At 41.3% G+C, this 26,873-nt stretch overlaps 1 protein-coding gene and 1 long non-coding RNA gene across 18 annotated transcripts in view; one reads left to right on the forward strand and one right to left on the reverse strand.

Moving 5' to 3' along the window:
• Positions 1-26,873, forward strand: part of ZNF385D (zinc finger protein 385D) — a 589,542-nt gene that overhangs the window by 499,898 nt on the left and 62,771 nt on the right. For 13 of the 15 annotated variants that reach the window (XM_083578081.1, XM_083578088.1, XM_083578091.1 and 10 more), the window contains one exon: positions 8,395-8,505. The exons of the other annotated variants lie outside the window; for them this stretch is intronic. In XM_083578081.1, coding sequence (XP_083434207.1) covers positions 8,395-8,505 — 111 coding nt within the window. The remainder of the gene's footprint in view (positions 1-8,394; positions 8,506-26,873) is intronic. 15 annotated transcript variants of the gene reach the window in all.
• LOC310745624 overlaps positions 1-26,873 on the reverse strand; it is a 127,797-nt gene that overhangs the window by 26,144 nt on the left and 74,780 nt on the right. The window lies entirely within an intron of this gene.

The following is a 26,873-nucleotide window of genomic DNA, read 5'->3' on the forward strand; positions in this document are numbered from 1 at the left end:
GTCCGCTGCACTGGTGTTACAGGGAGTAACTCTAATGGAAGGAGATATTCAAAAATGACCGCTCCCTGCTTAAAACGGGGGGTGCCCTTTGCGTGGACGCGTGCAGCCCCTAGATCTGGAGCGGCTCCAACAGCATAGGCTTGGCTTTGCCTCCCCTCAGGTGGGATACCTGGAGGTCTCCGCCTACCTCAGTCAGTTGTCCAATCCCACCTGGGGGAAGCGTTGCCAAGGAGACCAGGCCAGGTAGGGGAAGGATTACCTGCCCACACAATAGAGGGAGGATCTTACCTGGGAATCCTCACTTGGCTCCCCCCCCCACAAACTTCAGCTTGAAGTGGTAGAACCAGCATTCTGTCCCCTCATTTTGCTGAACACAAGAAGCACACTTCTGCTTCGCAAATTTATCCCCCCCCTCCTGTTTCCATGTGTTCACACTGGGATTTAGTTGATGGTGTGGTTGTGAGCATGGGAATTAATAGGTGTGTTACCCAAAGTACAAAATGTTAACATTTAATGTAATAATTTAAAAGCATACAAGAAAGTGGTTGTGAAAATTAGGAAAGAATTTTTGATGATGTAGTGATATGATAATTTAAGTACCTCTAAAACGCCATTTTCATGAAGGGCATCTGCTTGGTTTATCACAAGGCTTCAGATACTAAGAGCTTTAATATGAAAAAGTTGAACACTACAGAGTTTGAGGTGGCTTTGTAGGTATGGAAGGGGTGGGGAGATTGATTGCCTTCACAAAAAGAGGAACATTTAAGACACCAGCTGCTCATTATGTTGCTTTATCTATAGATGACAGATTTTTTTCCCTGGCTGAATTTGATGGCTTCAAACACATACGTATTTCTATCTCAAATGTGTGAGAAGCAGTTTATCATAGTGTTAAACTTTTCATTGATACGACCAGAAGCAGCGATTCACAAAAAATATGTAAAAATGCTATAACTTATTATGTAGAATTTCAAATCACTGTCTAATTATTTATCATAATTACTGAAGCAACACTGAATAAATCAGCTATAAAGGGATGAGTCATGCATGACAGCACATCTAGAACATGCATTTTTAAGAGCTTTGCATCATTGGTTCTCATCTGTATTGAAAATGAGTTTATAGAGATTTATTTTTTCTTCTATTATTAGGTATTTTGACAAGCAAGTTCCCTCTGCTGGCTCCTTTCTTTATTCCCAGTGTTGATTATTGATCTGGTAGATAGAGTACTGAGAAAACCAGCTGTGTTTCACAGGCATAGAGATGTCCTGGGTAACATTATGTGCGTTATTAGAAGTAATTATTAACATGACCATGTGGATCGGCAGACCAGGTTATCTGCTGATTGCACACAATGTAGGCACTCCCTCTCATTAGCAATGCAAACTTTACTTAGCGTGCTCTGTAGCTGTATCTGTGGTTTGATAGCTTTAAAATCTTAATGTTAATATTCAGCTATGTGAGCTCTGCTCATGTGACATATCTGTGGATATGAACATGCAGATGGGGAGAAATGGAGCTAGGTCCACTGGCCTCATGCATGCTCAGTAAAACTCTGGAGATCATGTTTCCAAATTCTACATATAGGGCCAATGGAAATGATCTTAGCTATAGTTTGTTACAGGGACACGGGTGGCGCTGTGGTCTAAACCACTGAGCCTTGGGCTTGCCGATCAGAAGGTCGGTGGTTTGAATCCCCATGACGGGGTGAGCTCCCGTTGCTCAGTCCCAGCTCCTGCCAACCTAGCAGTTTGAAAGCACGTCAAAGTGCAAGTAGATAAATAGGTACTGCTCCAGCAGGAAGGTAAACGGTGTTTCCGTGCACTGCTCTGGTTTCAACAGAAGTGACTTAGTCATGCTGGCCACATGACCTGGAAAAACTGTCTGCGGACAAACGCCGGCTCCCTCAGCCAGTAAAGCGAGATGAGCACCACAACCCCAGAGTTGTCTGCGACTGGACTTAACTGTCAGAGATCCTTTACCTTTTATAGTTAGTTACATTTAATGAACAGGGCTGCATAGTTATGTTTTTTCTTGAAGAAGAGACTAAAGACAAGAAATTATCTGATAGATGTTGTAGGTATAACGCTGGAGATACTTTATTGAGATATATGGTATGGGCATGCTTTTGGTCTGAGGTGGTTGTCCGTAGCGATTTTGTACTGGTGAAATCCTTGATATCCATGGATATCCATGTACTTTTAAATTATATTTATGTAGTATGAGATTCTGCCCTCCTCCTGCCTTTAGTGTTTTTAGCCAATGAATGCTTATAGAGAAATTTACAACCCTCAAACGGCTTCAAAATGACCCAGGTTTCCTTTCTCTAAACAATGGACGTGTGTCGTTTTGAACTCATTCTATGAGCTTCCTTTGTATGTGGGTCACTCTAGATTTTTCTTTAGATTCAGACAATGGAGAATTACTGGTACTTTGAAGCTGCCCACCCGAGCACTCCTGTCTTTCCTGGTGCAGAAGTGATTGTTGGCCAGAGAAATAATTGACAAATCTGGGGTGTATTTCAGTAAAGCTATGGCTGTGTGACTAAAGTAAAAGGGAGCAGCAAACGTAAAAATTCATGGTTTTCCCCACTCAGATTTGATTTAATCCCCCCCCCAGTTACCTTTTCAAAAATACAAATAAAACTCATACCTCCATAGCACCCTCCAACATTCCTCATGAAAATAGAGACATTTCATTCTAAACCACAGAATATCTCTATTTTCGTGCAGAATGTTGGAGTGTATCACTATCCATATTTTGAGAGGGGGGTACAGTGGTACCTCGGGTTACATACGCTTCAGGTTGCAGATTCTGCTAACCCAGAAATAGTACTTCGGGTTAAGAACTTTGCTTCAGGATGAGAACAGAAATCGTGCTTCAGCAACACGGTGGCAGCAGGAGGCCCCATTAGCTAAAGTGGTGCTTCAGGTTAAGAACAGTTTCAGGTTAAGAACGGACCTCCGGAATGAATTAAGTACTTAACCTGAGTAACCCTGAAGTACACTTGTGGTAATCCAGTCTCTTGGTGTGATGGTTATTTTTATTTAATACAGAAAATTCGGTGTATGTGTGGCCAGGGTAGGAAGGGGAAGTTGATAGTAGCAGTAACGCATGGAGAGTGTGTGTGTGAATAAATGCTTTCCCACCCTTGAGAGAAAAATAGGCCAATCCTTGGGGATGGGCTGTTGTTGCTGGTTTAAATTCTTAAATGGGTGTATCCAGGACAAAGCTTCAAAGCCTGTTTTACTCAAAAATAGAAAAAAGAACAAAAGAGAAGGGTGGCTTTTTGACCTTTGCTGAGAGTATTGCTGCAGTTATTATGAGGTATAAATAAATAATCACAACACATACTCTTAGAATACACTGCTTGCTGTTTAACAGTTTAATCTGGAATTTATCCAAGCATGTGCACCTGAACCTTGGTTGCTGTAAATCTTAATTCTCTTTTGACTCCTGACCTCTTCAATCAGAAACTGCATGCCTGATCTTGCAATGAACGTAGCATTGCTAGCCTAGGAGCGATTGAACAAAGACCTACAGTGATGTAACCAGTTCACAACTCATTAAATTTGGGTTGTTTACATGGGTCAAGGTGGGCATTGGAGGGGAGCAAAGCTCTTGCTTTTTGACAGGCAGACATTCGATAAGTTAGGCATACAAAAAACCTGCATAGTGAAAGTGGGAACAATGTCACAAAGAATGTCCTCTCCCAGGCTACCACCCCCCAAGCTACCTAGTATGGCAAAACTACCAAGAGGCTCCCTCTGCCAATCTTAATATTTCAGAAGGTCTGTAGGGAGGACACCATCAATTAGATCAGGCATAGGCAACCTCGACCCTCCAGATGTTTCGAGACTGCAGTTCCCATCATCCCTGACCACTGGTCTTGTTAGCTAGGTATCATGGGAGTTGTAGTCCCAAAACATCTGGAGGGCCGAGGTTGCCTATGCCTGATTTACATGGTTGGTTAGAGAGTGGTGCTGGCAACGCCAAAGTTGAAGGTTCGATCCCCGTAAGGGGCAGCTGCATTGCAGGGGGTTGGACTAGATGATTCTCAGGTCCCCTTCCAACTTTGATTCTGTGAGATGGAGGCTAAGTTGTTTAGGGCTTTAAACATTCATTTGAAAATCCTTAATTGGAAACGAGGTACCCCACAAAGTATTTGGGGTCTTTTTTTGGGGGGGGTGACCAGTTGATGTTTCTAAGTTATCTTCAGTGGCAGACCCATGTGGAGTGTAGATCACGGAGTATAGTGGCTTTTGCCAGTGGAGCAAAATACATGCCACCTTTATTCTATGTTGCAGAGTAGGTGCTTTGTCTCACCTCAAGGATGGCAGACATAGCTATAAGGCTTAGTCTCACTGGCTTTAGGTCAGCAGGCATTTTTGGGAGTTTCCTTGTAGGCAGCTACAAGTAAGTCATAAGGATGACTGGGAACTTTTGGGTATGCTTGGGCCCATAACTTGTGGGTTTAGTTTCTCTTTCACTTTTCTTCCTTTCTTCTGTTGTAGCAAGTAATATTAAGTAAATGATCCAGTTTAAGCCTACAGCTGTGTTTGTCTTACCTGTGTTGAGACGACAGCCTACCCTGCAACAATTACTCAGGCAAATCCTGTTGGCTCCCTGCTACTCAGATGTAAGCCACATTAAGTTTAATGGAATTTACCCCCACGTAAGTGCATGTAGACTTTCAACCTTTAAAAAGCACCTAAACGGAACAAACGTGGTGATGGAGGGGATTACAGAATAAAGATACTATTGGCAATTCATAGCATAGCATTCATATATTCCCTTGTGCTTTTCACATGGTTAGAGCCCAAACACCATTTGATGAGACTGAAAAATGGTTATAGAGAACTTGCAGGATTATTTGCATGCTGCACTAAAACCAGGAGGTTATTCCAAAAAAGGGGATTTCAGGATTTCAAATGCAGAGGCAAGGGCTTTGAATAAACATTTAGGGGTTTCACAGGCAGGTTCTTGGAAAAGTTAGAGAAAAGAACAAGGAACTATAATGCCCGCTATCTTTATATACAGATTGTTGAGAATATGTTTCTAAATAATCAAACACTTATCAGATTTCTAATATATTCCGCTTTATCTGTCCTGATGGTCCATTTCTTTTACTTTGTTCTTCTGATTCAAGCAGACCATTCATATTCCCTGCCCTTTTTTATCTCAGTTTCTCAGAGTTCACAAATGTGTATGGGTGAGAGTATGTGTGGTCCACTTGCCAGCATCCCTTTCCTGTAACAAACATTTGGGCACTTACCTAATATTTATTTAAAACTTTATGGGTTGGCAGCCTTCCCCTCCCCCTCCCCACAAAACTACTCTAGGAGAAAATCCTAGAGCCTAATATAATTCTAGTGCACTCACCCTCACTTGCCTGTCTGCCCTGACTTTGTTAGGGACTGGGATTTATGGAGTTATATTTGGAAAAGCAATTCTGACTTGCTGTATCAAACAGCAATTGGCAGAGTACAGATTTCTGCATCTGAACCGGCTTTTCTTAATCACTTTGGCTGCCATCCAAACCTCTTTGCATATAGAACTACAAGCACAAATCATGAGGTTCACATTTTAGAGATACATTTTGTAGCCTGTAGAATCCTAGATCCTTAATAAAAGAAATACACTTTGTGAGTATAGTATAGGACATTTTTGTGTGCTTCAGTTGATATAGGTAAGTCCAGTAGATTTTTCTGTTGGGATGCAGAATGGCATCTTCTGGAACCAGGGGCTAGATTATTATGCCTTTGATGTGCAGTCAGTCCCGGGTCATAATCAGTACCATAATAATAAATGTTCTCGTGTCCTATTTATAGTGCTTGATCTCAAGAGATGTTTGTTTTTCCTAGAATCCCTTCCATACATAGAAAAGCTAGCTGACTCATGTGTTTCATATCTGTGCTTGAAAAATGGTCATGGGTTCTGTTTTAAGATATCATGAATGCAGAATTTGATTCAATGTGTTGGCATTAAATTCAGATTTATGGGTGCTTGCAATTATTGCTACTAGGTCTGGGCTCAAATTGATACTAGGCCTGTATTCCTTTTGCCACTGTTTTGAGGTTCACCTGATTTGGGATGGGCATATCAGGCAAACCCCAAAAAGGGAGTTAAAAGAACCCAAACTAGGTGGTATAAAACGATTCCTGTCATTTGGAGTGGGGGTGGGAGACTTACTATCGAGACAACAAGGCTTTCTCTCACTCCCCACCCCCTCTGGTGTCATGGACTGGCTGAAAGCAGAGGAATGGTGGGATGCACCAGTTGGTGAACCCCCAAGGAAAGAAAGCTCAGGCAGAGCCTAGGAATTGGTGTCGGGGGTGACAATGAGTGGTCAGATGGAGAACACGGAGAAGACTGGGAGGTGGTGGTGTAGAAAGCTGAAGAGGTAACAGGGTTTAGCGAGCAAGGAGAGTTTGTGGCAGAGAGAAGTCCGGAAGCAGAAGCAGGAGACAAGGGAGGCCAAGAGGCAGAGATGAGTCAGGCTGGTGAAAAAGCCAGGGTGCCGCCCCCTGCTGCAATAAGCCCGCCCCCCCCAGGACCAGAAGAGGTATGAAGAGGGAGCAACAGAGACAGGCACACCAGCTTAGTCTCAGGTTGCTTGGGAAGGACCCAGGGAAGGAGGAGACTTAGGGAGCTGTGGGAATGCAGGGACCTTCAGTCTCCACAACTGCCTCATAGGGGCAAGTTCTGCTGTGAAGAGTTGCTGTGCTCCTTAGGCCTGGCACTCCCTCCAAAATGGCTTGTCCCAATCCACCACCAGCAAATGGAGGTGGCAAATTGGAGGTCTCCATATACAGTCCTCTTATTCAGTTGTTCTGGAGAATTCAGATGACATAACTCCAGATCTACTTCATTCCTGTGTTTCCTCTGTAGTCTTCCCATTTTTTCCAACTGCCACTTTTGTGGCCATTTTCAACTGCTTTGGCAAGCATAGCCCTATTGTTTTCCCTCTGTGGAGCAGTGTTCTGCAATATGGGTAGCGACATGTGTGGTGATAGTTTCTTCTTCCATGCCTTTCTGCTTTCGTGTTATATTATTACTGATTCTCCCTATTAGTCTTACAGGGGTCAGCAAAATTTTTCAGCAGAGGGCCGGTCCACTGTCCCTCAGACCTTGTGGGGGGCTGGACTATATTTTGAAAAAAAGAGAGAGAATGAATTCCTATGCCCCACAAATAATCCAGAGATGCATTTTAAATAAAAGGACACATTCTACTCATGGAAAAACACACTGATTCCCGGACCGTCTGCGGGCCAGATTTAGAAGGTGATTGGGCCAGATCCGGCCCCCAGGCTTTAGTTTGCCTACCCATGGTCTTTGAGAACAGAAAGTTTTGAGATTGCTTCATGAAACAAGGAAAGCATTTGTAGCTGAAATAGGTTGGCCATGTTGCAAAAATAAAGAACTTGTCATTTTTCTTTGCATCTGTGATATATTTATCCTTTTTTGCACTTCAGATAAAATGCAAAATATGTCTCTCATTGCTCAATAATAAATATTTAAACATCAAAAAATCTTAATGATTCAGAAATCTCGTGAAGCAAGCGAGAGCTAAAAGTAACTGCACAATGAGTCCTTGACACAATAATCCATTCTACTACTTGTTCCTTTCTATTTTCCCTTGAGTCTTCTATCTTAATTTGTCTTATAGCATGCTTCTTTCGCCATATTCTTCCCACTTGAGAGTTACTGCAGACACACCAAAAAGAGCCAAGAAGGAGAAATGATCCCACTTTCTGTGCCAGAAAAACACAATATATGTGAAAGTTGAAGTGAGTTTCTTTAACGCTGAAGCAAGGGAGGAAACATTCAGATCTTGTGTAGTAGCTAACTAAAGTTAAGAAAGAACAGTCTGACATGTCAGAATGTTCAGCACATTTCTTTAGGATCCATCAATTTCTTGCAATGCGATTTTCCAAATTTGTGTCCGGTGTGCCCTTCAGAGCTCTTTGTTTCATTTACACCCAATTTTTTCTTTTTTGCTTAAAATAAAATAAAATTGCTACATCTATACTGTACAGATAGAAAGAAAGTGGTATCTTGGGCTGCAATCCTGTGCACACTTATTTGGAAGGAAAGCCCCATTGAACTCCGTGATACTTACTTTTAAGAAGACTTACAAGGGTTGTACTGCTAATGTTTAAAAAGAAAATAAGACTTTGGGTTGTATCCAGTGGGAGTCATACTCAGCATAGATGAACTTGAATTAATGGACATGGCTAATGTAAGTCTGTTAATTTCAGTGGGTCTACTCTGTGTAAAGCTTGGTTGGATACGATCCATTGGCAGTGTGTAAATTCCATTAAGCATTGTTAGCAGAATTGGCAGACTTCCAAGAGAATAGAAAAGCTTTTATTTCTCCTCCTTTTGTTGCAGATGGACCCAATTCAAAAAGCTGTAATAAATCATACGTTTGGGGTTCCTCTTCCTCACAGAAGAAAGCAAATCATATCGTGCAACATTTGCCAGTTGAGATTTAATTCGGATGTAAGTAGATAATTTATATCTTCTTAAAAATATGTATGCATGAGATAATGGGTTTGGGTTTTTGCTTTGCTCTGCTTTTTTGGCAATGGAACCTGTATGATATTATTTCACATTTGCCTCATGGTTATGGAGCAATAATGTATATGATTACTTGATACTCATCGGCTCAGCTTTTCTCTTTCGGTTCTCCTTTCTGCAATTTCAGTTCTACAGCTTGAATTATATATAGCTATAGATAAAGTTATATGGAAGACTGTTGATCATGGAGGGAAAGGAAGAGCAGATAGGTGCCTAGGCCGACTGGAAGAAAACAAACCACAGTGCCTGGGAAACTTCTCTTCAGCTGCACAGGCAAATGTGGTAGGGGAAAAAGGCTTGGGGAAGAGCTGGACATGGTTTGGGGGGCTTGCCACTCGGATGTAACATTCCCGATATTTTCTCATGTGTGGAATACATTGGCATATTTTAGGGTTGCCATATGTCCTCTTTTTCCAGGACACGTCCTCTTTTTCATGGGTAGAGTCACCATAGTGATCCATTGTTAGAAGTCAGCAAATGTGTCCTCTTTTTTGCTCTTCAGAATATGGCAACCTTATTTTCTTGCTTTTCTACAAAGTCTGGCATATATTGGCAACTGAAAAATATAGTGGTACCTCTGGTTACGGACGGGATCCATTCCGGAGACCCGGCCATATCCTGAAAAGTCTATAACTGGAGGCACCCTTCTGCGCACGCGCGCAGCATGCAGATCGCTTCTGTGCACGCACACGTGGCGAAACCCAGAAGTATACACTTCTGGGTTTGCCATGTTTGCAACCCGAAGATTACGTATCCAGAGGGATATGTAACCCGAGGTACCACTGTAATGAAAAGGGGGGGGGGAATACTAGGAAGTTGTTCATGCGAATATTCTCAGTGAATATCTGATGTTCGTATCAATATAACACAGAAAGCGTACAGAACATCCGAACATCTTGATATTCTGCCTTAGGAAGCCTAATCAAATATTGGAGAATGCCCTGCATTTATACAGAACACATGACTAATTTGAGAACATCCTAATACATTTTTGCACAGCTGGATATGCGATGGCTTCTGCTTTTATAGGCATGTGCTGCAAATTTTGAAACATTACCATATTTTTCCTAAGACATAATTTTAGAAGCTGGTAATAGCACTTGAACTCAGTCTGAAACTGGATGGCCCTAATGTTGTGCTGTAAAAACTATTTGAATACTTTAGCTCAGTTCATTCCCCCCCCCCCCCGCTCTAGAGCCAGGCAGAAAGTTCTCAATTGAGAATGTTTGGCCAAATTGGGGATGGGGTGGGCTGATGGCAAGAGGTACATAAAAGTGAGTCGGAAAGGGCTGGGCGATGGGCTCTGCAGGGTGGTGAATGCTTCCCTCTGTGAGGGAGTCCTCCCAGCCCTGCTAAAAGAGGTGGTCATTAAACCGCTTCTTAAAAAAACATCTCTGGACCTGGCCAATACGGCCAACTATCGCCCAATCTCAAACCCTCCATTCTTGGACAAAGTGATTGAACGGGTGGTTGCTGAACAACTCCAGGCTTGCCTGGAGGATGGGGACCATTTGATCCCTTCCAGCTGGGGTTCAGGCCTTATCATGGGACTGAAACCGCCTTGGTCTCACTGATCTCTGGCAGGCTAGGGACAAGGGTGAAAGCTGTTTCCTAGTTCTGCTGGATCTCTCAGCGGCTTTTGATGCCATCGATCATGACATCCTTCTGCACCGTTTAGAGGAGCTGGGGGCACTGTTATACAGTGGTTTCACTCCTTTCTCCTTGGCCGTGTCCAGAAAGTGGTGTTGGGGGATGAATGTTCAGACCCATGGGCTCTCAATTGTGCGGTTCCTCAGGGTTCCGTATTCTCCCCCATGCTTTGTAATATCTATATGAAGCCACTGGGAGAGATCATCAGGGAGTTTGGGCTGGGTGTTCATCAGTATGCAGATGATACCCAGCTCTACCTCTCTTTAAATCAGAACCAGTGAAGGTCTTGAAGGTCCTGTGTGAATGCCTGGAGGCGGTTGGAGGATGGATGGCAGCTAATGGATTGAGGTTGAATCCTGACAAGACAGAAGTACTCCCTGGTCCTGAATGGGGCAACTGTGCCCCTGAAGGAGCAGGTGTGCAGCCTGGGAGTCATTTTGGACTCACAGCTGTCCATGGAGGCGCAGGTCAATTCTGTATCCAGGACAGCTGTCTACCAGCTCCATCTGGTATGCAGGCTGAGACCCTACCTGCCCGCAGACTGTCTCGCCAGAGTGGCACATGCTCTGGTTGTCTTCCGCTTGGACTACTGCAACACGTTCTATGTGGGGCTACCTTTGAAGGTGACCCGGTAACTGCAATTAATGCAGAATGCGGCAGCTAAACTGGTGACTGGGAGCGGCCACTGAGACCACATAACACTGATCTTGAAAGACCTACATTAGCTCCCAGTACGTTTCCAGGCACAATTCAAAGTATTGGTGCTGACCTTTAAAGCCCTAAACGGCCTCGGTCCTATATACCTGAAGGAGTGTCTCCACCCCCATCGTTCTGCCCGGACACTGATGTCCAGTGCCAAGGGCCTTCTGGCGGTTCCCTCATTGCGAGAAGTGAGCTTACAGGGAAACGGGCAGAGGGCCTTCTCGATAGTGGCACCCATCCTGTGAAACCACCTCCCAGCCAGATGGGCAGTGTAGAAAAAAATATATATAATAGTTTGTTTATACTCCTCATTATTAAAATAGAAATATTATTGGCACAGGTACACAGCTTCATTTAGTCATCATTTATCTTAGTATTTCTTCAGTGAGTTTGCCAGCAATATTTACCTGTGATAAAGTTTCAGGTCATCTGAAGCATAGGAAGTCTGCAGCTACCGCTGTCCTTTCTAAACAGATTCTCTGGTTTTAAACTGAGAACAATTATTGATGTAGCTGAACAAACTACAAGATGCCGTCACATAAAAACTACCCTAAACTGTGGAGTATTGATGTGCTGTGACTCATCTGGCCTTTCCTGTCTATGCCACAGTGCACCCTTTTGTACCCCCAAAGGGGACAAAATTGTGATGACACAAAGGAAATTACTGGATTCACGATGTGAGTATTCTGTACATAATGGCTTGCAGTGCAGAGCAGCCTCCTTATGACCAATCCCACAGTTCAGCTAGCTTGTGTACGTTGGACATACTGTAAGTTGTATGAATCAATTTCGGAGCAAAAATCTACGGTGCTGAATTTTCGCTGCTGACTATATTTACTTGGAATAGTGTTTCAGCTTCTCAGAGCTCATATTAATACATGCTGAAAAAGTGCAATTTGGAAACTGAACTAAATACCAATGTTAAGCTATGCTTATCTTGAGCTAAGTGCATTTTTATTCACATTGAAACAATATTTATAAAGGTATGTCACTTTGGATTAAGCTTCTGTTTTGATATGAATTGAAAATGAAGCATTTAAAGGTCTAAAATTGCCATCAGGGACTCACTGCTTCTGCAGATGAAATCCAAAAAGGCAGTTTCAAATGAGTCCCCTGCAGCTCTCAGAAATATGCTTTTTTTCTGCAAGAACAAACATACAGGTGTATTCATAGTATTGACCTGCACTCTTGATAGATAGAGCTTTGAAAAAATGAGTTTCGAGTGAAATGACTTACAAATCTTGTTCTGCTAGGTTTCTGCAGGTTTAAGTGTGTAGTTGGTGGGGACACTGCTGCATAAATAGGTTGCATTTGTACTGAAGCACATTGTTAGAAGCATAAAACGCCTTCTTGTACGCCTTATAAAGAAGTCTTTAGGGATATTCTGAGAATAGGATTTCTCCTTTCTCCAGCGCTGCTTATTTTCTCTGCATCAGTGGTCTTGTCATGATAATCAACTTTTTTTGTCCCAACCATCAATCACTCTTGATTACAGCTGGGTAGAAGTTCGGTACTGTTGATCAGCTCATCAGTGTGCATAATGTTATACCTGGAGACTAGCAAAAATCATCCCTCAGTGGGAACTCACTTCACAGCTTTTGTCAAAAGTACTTTCATCTATCTATCACTCCCCTTGCACTTGTCACTTTTCTCTTTGATTGTAGGTCTTGTGAATTCAGATTACTCTTAGTTAGATGGATTTGAATACTGAAATGTCATCCTGGGTTGCAACATGTTTCATTTCACTGTACAAATATCACAGCAATTATTAATACATGAATTACAAATTAAAAGATGACACTGTGCTTTTGCTCAAGGGAAGGAGCAATCTTCACTAATATTTAAGAGTTGACTCAGGGATGTGGTTTAATTTGGTTAAGGTAACACTTTATAATCAATGTTGACTATAATTAATGTTCACTATAAATAACTAGGTAACTGCTAGCAGGGCAGTGGTTTAATTCAGGGGACGCTAACCTTTTTGGGCCAGCATGCACATTTCAGCTTGAGAAACTGTTATGGGTATCACACACAGAGAGAGCAACCAAGCACATATCATTACCCATTCTATTGGCTACAATGGAATGCTTCTTTCAAGCCGAAATTCACTGGTGCAGGGAGGCAGGGGATCCTGTGGGCACCAGGAAAGATCTGTGTGGGTGCATGGGTACCCATGGGCATCATGTTGGCGAGCCTTGCTTTAATTTCTTAACAACACAATCCTCCACATGTCTACCCTGAAGCACACTTATTGAATCAAATGGAACTTTCCCCCAGGTAAGTGTTATAGGATTGCAGTGTAAGTGACTAAATAGTAAATTAACTTCTTTAAATAAATTATGAGCCTACTGTTACTGAAAAATGTGGCAACACTGGTTTGTTTGCACAGGCAAGATGTAGGGAGTATTATTCCTCTTAAATACGGCTTTGGCAGTAAATACATGCTTTGGAAAATGTGACAGGACTTAGAGGCAGCTAGCTAATGCCTGCACGATTGCACATGAACCCAAATGTTGCATGTTTGAGATGCATCTCTCAGCTTTTGCTAGCCGCTGACTGTTCAAGAGAACCTGGGAATAGCATCTGGGCCTACCTGCTTACTGGTTCTGGCATTGCCATACGGCATCTTTTGAGTTGAGTGACCTGACCCACCGCTGGGGCGTCTGTTCTTTAGGCAGGTGTTTTACCCCTTTACTTTGCAATTTGGTGGGGAAAGAGGGGCAGGTTCTCCCTGCCCCTTGTTTTCCTCTGTGTGTTAGTGAACCAGTGTTCCTCCATGAAACGTGGGAGAGTTCACTTGCCATTCCACTAAGTAGCGGCTGTACCGCAACATTCTTTGAACTGCAACAGAACTGTTTACCCCATGCAGTCTCCCCAGTACCTGTGCTTGCAAGAAGTCACCAGCCTTGTACGTATCCAAGAATCTGGATCATTTGCTGAGTTCAGCTCAGGTGATGCTATAACCCTGATGTAGAACAGACTCATTAAAGGTACATTAAAGCTGTGGTACTATTTTGGAGCCTCTCCTAGAAGACTCATGAGCCAGTGATGTACTGCTGTGTTGGAAACTCATTGTGGGCTATTCTAAAGTATATTTTAGTACGTGTGTATGGATCTGTTTCAAATAGGCCAGAGCTCGATTGAAAGAAGTGATCTGCAGTGCCAGCCGGCGAGTCTACTCAGAAGTAGATCCTATTGATTTGGGGTATAGGATTGCAGCTTTATTCTACTTTAGAACTCACATAACTTTTAATTAGGTATTGCACTTGCTAAATATAGTAGATTCTGATACAGGTTTACTGCTGTAAGCAATGATGCAGATCAATGTGAAGATTTACCAGGGTTCTAGAGGTCATGTAAGCAGGAAAAGAAATGCAGGCTACAAAATCATGAGGTATTCTTATACAACATCAGAAGCACAAGATATAGCCTTTGGCTAATTAAGCAATCTATGCCCTTTTAAACTGTGTGTGGAGAGGTTATTGTTTTTTGTTGGTTACTATGTTACATATTTTTGTGTTCTTATATTGTAAACTGCCCTGTGATCTTCAGGTGAAGGGCGGTATAAAAATTGATTGAATGAATGAATATGGATAATGTTATATTTCCTATAAATATGATATTTCCAAAGCACCAAGTAGAAATGACAAATTAAAGAATTAGAGAACCACAAGAAAGGGACTTGATTAAAATCTCATATTTTTTCTCTCTATAAATGGTTTAATTAGTAAAAGCTAGTTTTCCTATTCCTTCTGGCCATATTTTAGGACAGTGATCAATTATGTTAATTACCTTAAGCAATGCTAGGAAACAGATGGTATCAAATTTCCATTAGACCTGCAAAATTCAGTATCACTTATTCTGTTTCACAGAATATTATAAAATCACTGGCAAATGTTTTCTTTTAATAAGCCAGTAATGTGCATACAGTAATTTTTAGAAGATGAAGCACTCGCTCCAGAGAACTTGCTTTGTTGTATTCTAACCTGATGATTTTTCTTAACACAAATTGAATGATCTCAGGGTAGAAAACACTATTTGTCTTCTTGAGTAAATCTTTTCCTTGAACCAGAGTTCCATCACTTGCACACACAAACATATTTCACTTTGTAGCACTTTATTTATTTTTTATGGTTTAATAATCAATATGACCATGTTGTGGTATTAAAAGTTTATAGCAAACTGTATTACTTTTCCAAAGACCTGTCAGTCCTCACTGCTCTTTAAAATAAAAAAATAAAAAGAATAAAAAGAAATCTGGCTGCTGTATACTCAGATCTGATATCTCTTTTCTATTATAATCCTAGTTGAACAGATTGCCATAATTTATCTGTCATTATTCATCTATTTATCCTGTAATATAATGTTTCTATCAAAATTGTATGTGGTGATAAATGCTTACAATGAAGCCCATTGTAATGATAAGCAGGTGCAAAGCAACAGCAATAAGTGAATATCAGTATTTGGAGCTGCAAAGAAATATGAAGTATGGCAAATGAAATTTTTATCTCCCTTGAGATGGATTATTGAACATTATTTAAAAATGACAAGGCATTTGATGTTTATTATTGAGGTTCTGCCTGGCCAAATCCATGGTTTATACACAGTACTAACTGTAGCTTCTTATGTCTAAACCTGATGCCCACATACTTGAACATAAACCTCACTGAAACTGTAGGATTTACTTCTTGAAAGCATAAATAGGATCGTGCTGCACAAGGTTCGCTGTTTGAAGGCAATGGCCCAGTTTGCACTTAACATTAAACCATTATTACGAAGACAGACCTCAGGAAGGCATGGACTTGTGCACTATTCCCTATTGTGCACGCCAGGGGAATATCCTGCTCCCTTTTTAATTTAACCAAAGTTTAGTGTTGTAGCCGAACCCTAAATTGTGATTCGTCTTAACTATATCTTGTTGGAACACGCCAACTTCTTTGACTACGGTTTGCAATTGGTTTGTTTCAACAAATCATGGCTGTAGTCAGAAGTGACTCACCTGGTGAGGTGGAACATTAATGCTAGCCAGTTACCAGGACGGAAGGAAAAGGTGGTGCGGAGGGAAGGAGAACTTTGTGGAGGTACCAGGAGGAGTGCCAGAATGGCTCCACCATAGGGCCCGCACAACCAATATATTGCCAGCTCTCCCTCTCAGTAAGCTGCAGCAAAGCCACTGTTAAGAAGCTACTATGGCTCTATCTCACTGGATTAGTTGCTTCTGGTTTTGGCAATTCTGAAAGTGCCTTACAGCTGTGCTTGAGAAAGCGGTGGGAGCACACAAGCCCAAAGCTCACCTAAAGCTTATCATTATGTCCAAACCAGCCATGATCAAAGCTTGGCCCTTGTGCATTTTGCTAGACATGCAAATCTGTTTAATTTTAATTTGTTCTTAGCCTGTTGTGGTAGTCCACACTGTTTCTTGGCTTTTTCTTCAGCTCTAAGCTGGATTTATGGCTTTTAGAAAGTCTCAACGGGCTCTGAATTAGATGTTGATTCAGAGGGCAGGTCCACACAAGGGCAGGAATCCGAATTCAACCCACAGTTTCACAAGCCAAACAGCCAATTCAGTGTGGCTCCTTTGAGTCCTAAAGGATCCAAACCACTGCTTTGTGAGGGCATTTGAAAGCCAATGTGCTAGCAAGGTTTAAGAAGCTATAAGGTGGCCCTGCATATAAACCTTCATCTTCCATCCAAAGCAAAGCCATGCCTTGTCCTCCAGGTCTTTTCTCCAGTCTACAGTGAGTGACTGGAAGTGGGAAAGCAGCACAAAGCCCTCCTCCTTTTCCTTCCATTCTGCAAACAAACAGAAACTCTGGATTCCCACCGCAATCCTGCTTGTGTCAGATCACACAGATATTTCTGGCGCCACCTTAACTGAAAAGATTGCAAACAGCAGCACACCAGGTGGAAGCAGATAGGGTTTGCATTTTGCTGTACATTTTGGGTTTTCCTAGGATTGGGGAAATCCAAATTCACAGGTAGGAAAAATGTGCCATGAGACAGAGAATTCTGTAAGCACTGATTATTAGAATTTTTGTGCACAGCATCTTGGAAACATAAAATCATAGAATTGTAGAGTTGGAAGGGACCCTGAGGTTCCTCTAATCCAGTGGTAGCCAAACTCGGCCCTCTAGATGTTTTGGGACTACAATTCCCATCATCCCTGACCACTGGTTCTGTTAGCTAGGGATGATGGGAGTTGTAGTCTCAAAACATCTGGAGGGCCGAGTTTGGCCACCACTTCTCTAATCCAACCCTCTGCATTGAGGCATGTGACCTCTCTTTCTTACAAAATGTTCAACCACATTATGCTGCAAACACTATAAAGCAAACACTTTAATTTTAACCGGGAAGAGTAGCTGCGACTAGAGCTACTGCGCTATGTTCCTTCCAACACGTTTTTGTTGAATTGCTGGACTAACAGAGGATGACTGCATTTAATTGTGCTGTGTACTGAAACATGAATTTCCTGCAGGAAAAGGCTGGCCTTTAGTTTCACCACAGGGTATTCAGCATGTGCAAAAGTGCATTTACCAAGTGATGAGTGATGGATTGGCACTTTGGGGTCCTTTGAACTGGGAGCGATTCAGTGTCTGCTTGTGAGATTCTCTTGTATCAACACCAAATAGGATAAGGCAATGCTACACTGATATTTGTGGCCAGTTTCTAATCTGTTTTGCTATGCTTTTTGTGTGTTGCTCATGCACTGCAATCAATGGAGATACACAGAACAGGCATAAGTAAAGCCAGCCCCTTAATCAATTACAGAAACAAGAAGTACTATCTCTAATTTTCTTTTTAACCTGCATGTTAAATTAATGCCTAAAAAAAAGAAGAGGAGCTGTAACCTTTGCAAATCTTACGCAACTATGCACATGCAGTTTAATTCATTCTGTAGGATGAAGCAAATATTGTCAAAGATAATAAGTTCCTTCTGCAGGCTCTTTCAGTTCTAATAAGCTAAATTGGATGATGGCAGGGCCTTAAAAGTACAAAAGAGCTTGAGTCAGGACCATTTTAAATATTATGCTAGTGTAGAGTCTCAACCAAGTAGGATTTGCAGATGTGTCAGAATTATAGGGTGTCTATAATCTTTAGGATATTACCTATTTCCAATTATCTGTTGGATAAATGTGCCTATCCTGTCCATTGTTTTGATATATCCTAAAATTTCTCATGGCTGATCTTCCCTAGCCACATGGAAGAGGCGGGACAATTCGAAATGCTGGCAAGAGAAACAGAATTAAGTGTTTTCCCACTCAGCCGTAGAGGTGAATAAGGCCCACATCTGTTAGTATCTGCAGAGGGAAAGTGTTCCAAGAGGTGTAAAGACCTTTAGTAGGGTTGATATTGGTGGAGGCGCATATTTTAATACATTACTATGCTGCTAGAAAAAGAAGTTCCAATGCTATTTTTTAAAATGTGCTGTACATAGTTTAAGACCTGGAGTGAAACAAAGGAAGGGGTAAGGACGTATGAGAGATCTCCCCACCCCTAAAAAAAGAAAACCTGCTTGCCTCTCATTACAGGGAACTAGCTTGTATGTGCAAACCTAGGTTCCTGTCACTAAACCTTCTTTGAACTGCAGTCCACAGTTCCTCTGCTGAACTCATGGAACCCCCACGAGTTAACAATACATGTGCATTAGGTAGGCTGAAAGGAATGTTCCCTTTCAGCTGAATAAACTGTTCCGCTGTAGATTCCAATTCATTCCCAGTGGACAACTTCTTGCCCTACTGGCAAATTTGCACCAGAAAGCCCCTGGCTTAGCTTGCCAGCTTTAAGCCTTTTCCCGACTAGTGATACGCTTGAAGAAGCCTATTAGTTTCACCATGTATAAGAAGCCTGAAGGTGATAATACATCTTAAGTCTGTGAGCTGGAAGGGAAAATATCTGGTTCATATTGGAAATATGATAGACTTTCATTTATTAGTTGTGAGCAGATGTGGCAGTAATCCAGAATCTGGAGCAATTACTGTTAAAGACTGGGTGTATGGGGGGGAGACAGAAACTGGGGACATTAAGAACGAACAATGTCATAGCATTGTAGCCTTGGCGGAAAAGTTGCATTGGAATCATTGCAGCCAGAGTGCAGATACATCTCGTATTCTCCTAAGTATTTATGTTGCTTGGCAGAACGGTTGTATGAGTGGGTTGAAGTGATGCCAGGACATTCTTTGCACTGGAAATGACTTTGCACTAGTGGTATGGTCCTGCTGGACACCACACAAGTTCAGATTAAACTCATGGCAGAGCCTCTGATAAATAGGCACAATGGCCAGCTTCACAAGGGATGCTGAGCCAAAGCTAAACCATAGTTCATAAAACAAACCTCACTATATATATAACAAACCTCACAGATGATCAAACAAACCTTGGGTTGTTTTGTGAAATTGTGGCTTGTTCCCCCTCTGCTCCTGCCTGCTTACCATCTACCTCTTGCTCCTTCACACACTCTACTTGAAATACCAAAAATCTTTGCAGCACCCGCGCTGTGGGTTAAACCACAGAGCCTAGGGCTTGCCGATCAGAAGGTCGGTGGTTCAAATCCCCGCGATGGGGTGAGCTCCCGTTGTTTGGTCCCAGCTCCTGCCAACCTAGCAGTTCGAAAGCATGAAGTGCAAGTAGATAAATAGGTACTGCTCCGGCGGGAAGGTAAACGGCATTTCCGTGCGCTGCTCTGGTTCTCCAGAAGTGGCTTAGTCATGCTGGCTCCCTTGGCCAATAAAGTGAGATGAGCGCCGCAACCCCAGAGTCGCCCGCGACTGGACCTAACGGTCAGGGGTCCCTTTACTTTTACCTTTACTACTGCTGTGGCTTCACCACGTCCCAATGGCCCATCTCATTGGCTGTCTCTGAGAGTAAGGGTGTCGAAATGTTCTCAGAGCTCTCAGCCTATTGTTTTCAACTGCCAGTTTCCACTTAAAGTTTCTAACTCTTTCCTCTGTCACCTTAAATGTTACTCTGTACCATTACTCCCCACCCTTTAGATGGTACTCAAATCACTCCCCTCCCCCCAAAAAGTGAAGTGTTTGAATATATCTCATTGGGAAGACACAATCAAACATTGTTCCACACATTCTGGAAAAGAAAAAATAGGAGAGAAGGAACTCAAGCTCTTTAGCAGGCAAGATTTCATGTCCCATAACTTGACTTTTCTCTTTTGAGGGAAAAGATTGAAGGGTGGGACCACATTGTGTCCATGTGTTTATAAAGTTTGGGTTCGTTCCAAGGGAGTCTGTGCTGCTGCTGCTGCTAACATCCCTGCTGCTTTTGGGAGGGGGGACTTAAGATAAATATGTGGTGGGTGGGTGTGTTGCATACTTAACAATGTGGCGATCTCAGTTGAGGTATTCTTGCTTTTAAAACATTTTTAAAAGCACTATGCTAATTTGAACAGCCATGATTTGTAAAGTGCTAGCAGCAGTTTGTTTTTTTAAAACTTGAGTAAAACATTTGAGTAAAGTGATGAAAGCTGGTCATAAAGGACAATAGCCCCTTTAACGTTCTGTTTAAGCTTTCCTCTCCACATCCCAGCTGTGCAGTAAAGGCAGATCACAGTGAAGAAACCTCTGTAAAGAGATGCAATCTGTTAAGAAGGGACAGAAGTCCCTTTAAGATGCTGGAAGTAGAGAAGTTGAGTGAGGAAATGATCATTTTACCAGGCAGACCTAGCAATGACATCATCTTTGCTAACACACCCAGCAAGAGCTGGGTAATTTCATTTTTCAGCCATTCTTGGTATCATCTCTATAGCTTACAGTGAAATGTGAATGGGACAAACAAACAAACACATACTTAAACCATAGTTCAGAATCTGTCTGAGTTCACATTAAACCATAGTTTAGGTCAGGTTATTTTTTTGCTAACAAACCATAGCAAATAAAACATAATTAAGGCACTGTACTGGATTTGCACATAATACTAAGCCATGGTTTATTAAGTACTGTAAACCATGTAAACCATGGTTTAACACTAAGTGCAAACCAGGCCACTGAGTCAGAAACCATGAAGAGTAAATAGATAAGCACAATGAACAGTGTTGTACATATCTAATAATTGTTTCACCACGGATTTTGCTCTAACTCACATTTGCAAGGAATGTCAGTTCCCCATTTTACAGAAGACAGAACCTCTTGAAGATGTGCTTTATGTAGCTAAATTATTACTTGGAAAGAATGGTATTTCAAAAATACTTAAACCAAATCATAATTAATAGGCCCACCCACTAAAACTAATGAGAGAAGTATGTGACATTTGCTATTACCAAAATGCTTTCCAGAATGCTGGGCTTTTTGTATAGTTTGTGGTTTGGTAAGCAGAGATATTCTGCAAGGTTAGGCATTTGTTAGTGAAGTTCTTTCAGTAGAAATGAGACCTGTGGAATTTGTTCATTATAGAAAACTAAAATACATCCAAGGAATAAATCTGCACATTATGGTGCAACTAATCAGTTACAATGCTGCGATGGGATAATGATTAAAAGTAAAATATTATCTTAATGAATCAAGACACGCAGAGGAAGAAGACACTGGGCAAGAGGAAGCAGAGCAGAAGCCATATAATAAAGTTGCATTACCTAACATGAGTGTTACTTAATACAAGCACAGTTTTCTCAATGGATTATCTCTTGCTTTTTAAATTAAATTATGTGAATGGGGTCTGAAGACACATGGTTCAGGTCTGTACTGATGTAGCTCTAGCCCTATCAGCTGTCAGGATGGGAGACAGTAGTAGCTGATCAGGTGAAGTGGATGGTTATGACTGCACTGCTGAGTGGCAGCTCTTCCTATTTTGGGTGTGTGTGTACAGGCAAGAAACATTTTGCATGGGGGTTCTGTTCCTGTTTCCCAGGTGCATTGGTGGAGCCTGCTCCACCCCATTCTGCCCTGTTTCGCCCCACCTGAGCCCCATTCTGCCCTTTTCTGGGTCTAAAAGGACCCGCACATTGGCAGTCGCTTGTCAGTTGGACACATGCAAAATGGTAGCAGTATATGTATGTGTGTGTATATATGTATCAAGGGTCAGCAACCTTTTTGCAGCCGAGGGCCGGTCCACCATCCCTCAGACTATGTATGTGGTAGGCCGGACCATATTTTTTGGGGGGAAATGAATGAATTCCTATACCCCACAAATAACCCAGAGATGAATTTTAAATAAAAGGACACATTCTACTCATGTAAAAACATGCTGATTCCCACACCGTCTGCGGGCTGGATTGAGAATGTGATTGGGCTGCATCTAGCCCCTGGGCCTTAGGTTGCCTACCCCTGGTCTGTATATATATGTGGGTGGGTAGATAGATAGATAGATAGATAGATAGATAGATAGAAAGAAAGAAACGGATATCTTTCCGCTGACAGGACTCAAGGCAACTTACAGATAAAAACAATTGCCCAAAACATAGCTGCCCTCTATACCATCTCCCCAGCCCCCACTAAGTGAAGACTATCTAAGAACCATGTCGGCTCCTCTGAGAAGGAAATTGTGCAACTATAAATAATGTGGCTTCACAACTGCTGTATTTTTTCCATTGAGGAGGGTTTTTTTTTTGTAAGACTGCACATCTAAGTGCAGTGATTTATTGCTATAAACAAGATGTGTAGACATCCAACACTGAAAGCAGCTTGACCACCTGCATGTCATGCAGTGGTGGAGCTACTTAAAATTAGTTTGGCCTGACCACTTTCTTACAAATAAGGACTTATCCACATTTCTTCTTGTCCCACTGCTTTCTCCCAGGGAAAACTGCTCTCTAGCGCTCAATCAGAGCAAATGGCAATTTGGGTTTTCTCCAGATTGACATTTGCTCCGACTCAGAGCTCAAGAGTGGGTTTTCCCTGGGAATGGAGCAAAGCAAGGAGAAAACCACTCCGACCCATGCCTAGAAAATGCGGGTCAAGCGGAAAACTGCTCAGACCTGAGACAAACAAAAATGTGGACGAGCCCTAAACCTAGGAAGGACATCTCATGTTTAAAAGCCCCCAGTTCCAACATTATACTATTGGATCAAATGGCTACTAGTCCTAAAAAGTAAATAAATCAAGATTAAGGTAAAGATTTGGAATCAGTCCAGGAAACATAAACCGAATTATTTAAATGAATGGTATAGGTGATTCACTTGAAGAGTTTTTTGTATATCTACTTAAACAAAATGCTAGATGAAGAAAATTGGGTGTAGTCAGACTTTTTCATCAACACAATCTAACAGTTATACCTCTCCTAATGCTATTCTGTGATTCCCACCCAACTCCCATTTTGTCCATGATTTTGAAATCTCCTGCATGATTTTTGTCAATTCTGGGTGGTTGTGTCTCATAAAAGATATGCCAATTGTTCCCCCGCCCCTGGAGGAATTTAGTGAGTAATGAGAAAGCAAGGTTTAGATTTAGATGTTTCAGAACAGTTAATTTAAAGTTGTGTAACATTCTTATGAACACCTACTTTTTAAAACTCCCAGTTTTAACACAGGAGGACTTGTCAAGTAATTTGTTCATGGTTGGTTTTCATGATAGATTTCAAGGGAAATTAAAATATTCACGGAAATAGCTCATTCTTGAAGTTGCTTTGTTGTCTTTCACACATTAAATTAGCTCATTACTGCTGTATATATAGTGGGGAAAAGCATCTGTTTACACGGTTAATAATATTAAAATTACTTACAAGTAACAGAATAAGCAGCAATTTGCAAAAGCTAATCATATTTGTGCACTCCTCTGCAAAAAGTAAACTGTTAATACCTACCCACAGGGGAAAATACTTGCTGGCTGAAGCCATTTCATTTTATCATTAAGGGTAATATACTGAATACAGAATGCCTCAAAAGCGGAGAAAGAGTGACAAAAATATAACAATTTTCTTTTCAGCAGTGAATGGTGTGAACACTTCTGTTATTAAGAAGGTCAGCTGCTTATTCAAAGATTGTATGGATCCGATCTCTTGAATTGCCCCAACTGAGTTTGTTCAATCTGAATGCTGGTATTTTGTCCTCCCAGATTCAAGTAATATTTGGAAATAGCTCACTCTTGAAGATCCTTTGGAAAACCTCCTATAATTTCAGCAATTTAGGCTACAATGAAGATTAAGTATTCCAAATATTGACTGGCAGGTGGTGGAGGGAGAAAATTAAAAGCTCTCCTTGCTCTGTAAGCCAAACCTCATACACTGGCTTTGCATTTTCCTCTAAGGGAAGTTTGAGATGTGATCAGATGCTTCAACAATCAGATATGTGAGTGCATTACATGTCTGTTTCCATTATAATGCCATAAATGCCATGTGGTGTATTGAGTTACTGTTCTGTTCATCCTTAGAATAATAGATATCAAGCTGTCTACTTGTGGGACATAAACACATTTTCTCTGTGCCAAAAGTGAATCTGAAATGAAACTGGAGACCCCCAACTTCCATTAATATTAGGGCTTCCATTAATAATTCTAGGGGAACAACAATGAGGGAGAGAGTTACTGTATTTCCTTCAGGTCTTTCTCGTGGGCTTCCTGGAAGCTCCCAATTACACACTATAGGAACAGGATTAGACTGACCATGTGGAAAAGAAGCCAGGGTTCCTGCACTTTAATAATGGTGTAGATGAGAGGACTCCAGCGAAATGTAGCTTGCATGACCACCCTAAAGTAGATGCTGAATTAGATGGGTTTTTGGTCTGATCTAACAAGCCTTAGTGCAGGGTGATAGCTTCATTACTTTTATTGGAGGGTCGGTTTTTGTGTTGACTGGTAAGGAGTCAGATGGAGCTCCAGGTCATATAGCAAATGGCATGTTGTATTCAAAGCATCCCAGATGCCATTAAATTTGTGCAAGATTTTTTTCTTCCATATATATGTTGTTTGCTCTCAGAATGCCAGTTCTAGTAGTTCTGTTACTCAGTCATCGGTGTCAGATGGAAACTGAGATTCCCAAACATGCAAAAAAGCAGTCTCTTAGCAACTAAGACAACACACATTAATCCAAGCTGCATGCATCTTATCAACGGCCCATGCAGTCAGGATGTAACTAAGCACCAAATCAGAAAGCACAATATTCAGAATTTGTGCCTAGTATGTGGTTGGTTTTTGAGGTTTGCTGCCAACTTGCAAGGTTCATGTACCTGACAAAGTGGGGTTTGAACCACAGAAGCTTTTTGTGCAGAAATTTGTCGATCTTTCAGGTGTCTCAGGGTTCTTTATATATGCAAAATGCTTGTTTTAGGGCGACCAGAAAAGGACAATCCGATCATCCTAGTTTGGATTTACCATTCCTTTATTTTCATATAATCAAGGAATAAAAGGACAAATGAGTAAACCCGGTTTGTTTGTTTTTTTTGTCAGCGATCCTGCATTATTTCTGATACTCTTTTTATATTCCTCATGCCACTTTTCTTCCTTTTTCATTTCGGAGTTGAGACCCAATCACAGCTCTTTAATTCCAAGTTCAGCAAAGCTCCTGTTTTGATTGTTTACGGACAAAAGAAGTGGTTTCCCTAGCAACAGGTACAAGGTGAAAACACTCGATTTGGCAACATTATTCTCACCCACTCAAGTTTCGTTTATTTATTTTGTGCACAAGATAAAGAACAGTCAATAGGAAGTTTTCAGCTAATCTGAGAGGAGAGACTTAAGGGCAGGTAAGTGTGCTCCCATTTTGCTTCAGCTGGAGCTGTTACAAAGATTTCTGCTTTAAATTGAGTTTCAAGAAAGCATTAGTTTTATATAAGGTGCCACAATATTCTTTTCAACTAAAATTAATGAGAATTAATGAGTGGCTGGGGAAACCCAGCCAGATGGGTGAGGTATAAATAATAAAATTATTATAATTATAATTATAAGCTGCTTTTCTTCTTGTATCATCTCTAGAAAATTGTTCTTTTTACTTTAAATATTAATTTTAAGAAATGTCTCATAATTCTTGGGTGTTATAGGAATGTGTGTGTGTGTGTTCCCAGTTTTGTAGTTTGGATGTTAGTTCCCATCCGCCAAACATGCACATAGAGTAGTTTTCCTTGATTTTATTTATATTAATACAGGTGTTCAATATACACAGTTCTAACTTCACATCTAGAAAGAGAAAACCACATCCTCGTTTGCAGGTCAATGCTTTTGTTTCAGAATGTGTAATTCATAAATTAGAGTGAAATTTAACCCGGAAAATAAATGAGAGGTTTAGATGACCATGTGAACTGTATATGTTGAAATTGTGTTTCTTCTTCCCCCACTGAAACCGTGGAGGTTTCCATTTGATTGGCAATTTATCCAGTGTTTAATAAAGTCTCTTTGTGAAAACTTTCCACCCGTTGAAACAGGTGCTATTTTACTTGTTGAAATCACTGTCACAAAGAAAGGCAGCATTATGGAAGGCTGAATAAATCAGCCAATCAGATGATAATTGCAGTTGCTACGTGAGGGAGAAAAAAACTGGGCCCTATGTTCAGTTTGATTTTCTAGAGGAGTAGCTTTCTGGAGCTGTAACAGTGGGGGAATATATGAAAGTAGCTCATTACTGGAGGGCCTCCTACATTAAGGTTATGCACTTGATTCCGATATAGCAGAGGTTTTTAGATTTCAAATATTTCTAACATTAAAACACATCTAACAAAATGTAATTACGGTTAATTTAAAAGTCTGGAGGTTGGGTGTACCAAAGGGCAAGTACATTTTGAATATCCATAAATGAATGAGGGATACATAATATATAGTAATTTCAGGGTAGCAGCCTCAGTGCTGATGACTGCAAAATTGCAAAACATTGGTTCTGCAGTGTGAATAACTGAATATGAAAATTGTGTGTGTAGGAGGGCTTCTTGTTGCTGCTTTGCTGCTTCTATCTTGCACCAAAGGAAAGGCAGAAGTTGGGGAAAATCTAGAAATCTCTAGGGGCTTATCCACACTTAACTTTTGCCCCACACTTTCTAGGCACAGGTGTGCACTTTAAAGTTCCCTGTCTGA

This window comes from Podarcis filfolensis (genome assembly GCF_964270895.1).
Source record: "Podarcis filfolensis genome assembly, chromosome: 12".
NCBI lineage: Eukaryota > Metazoa > Chordata > Lepidosauria > Squamata > Lacertidae > Podarcis > Podarcis filfolensis.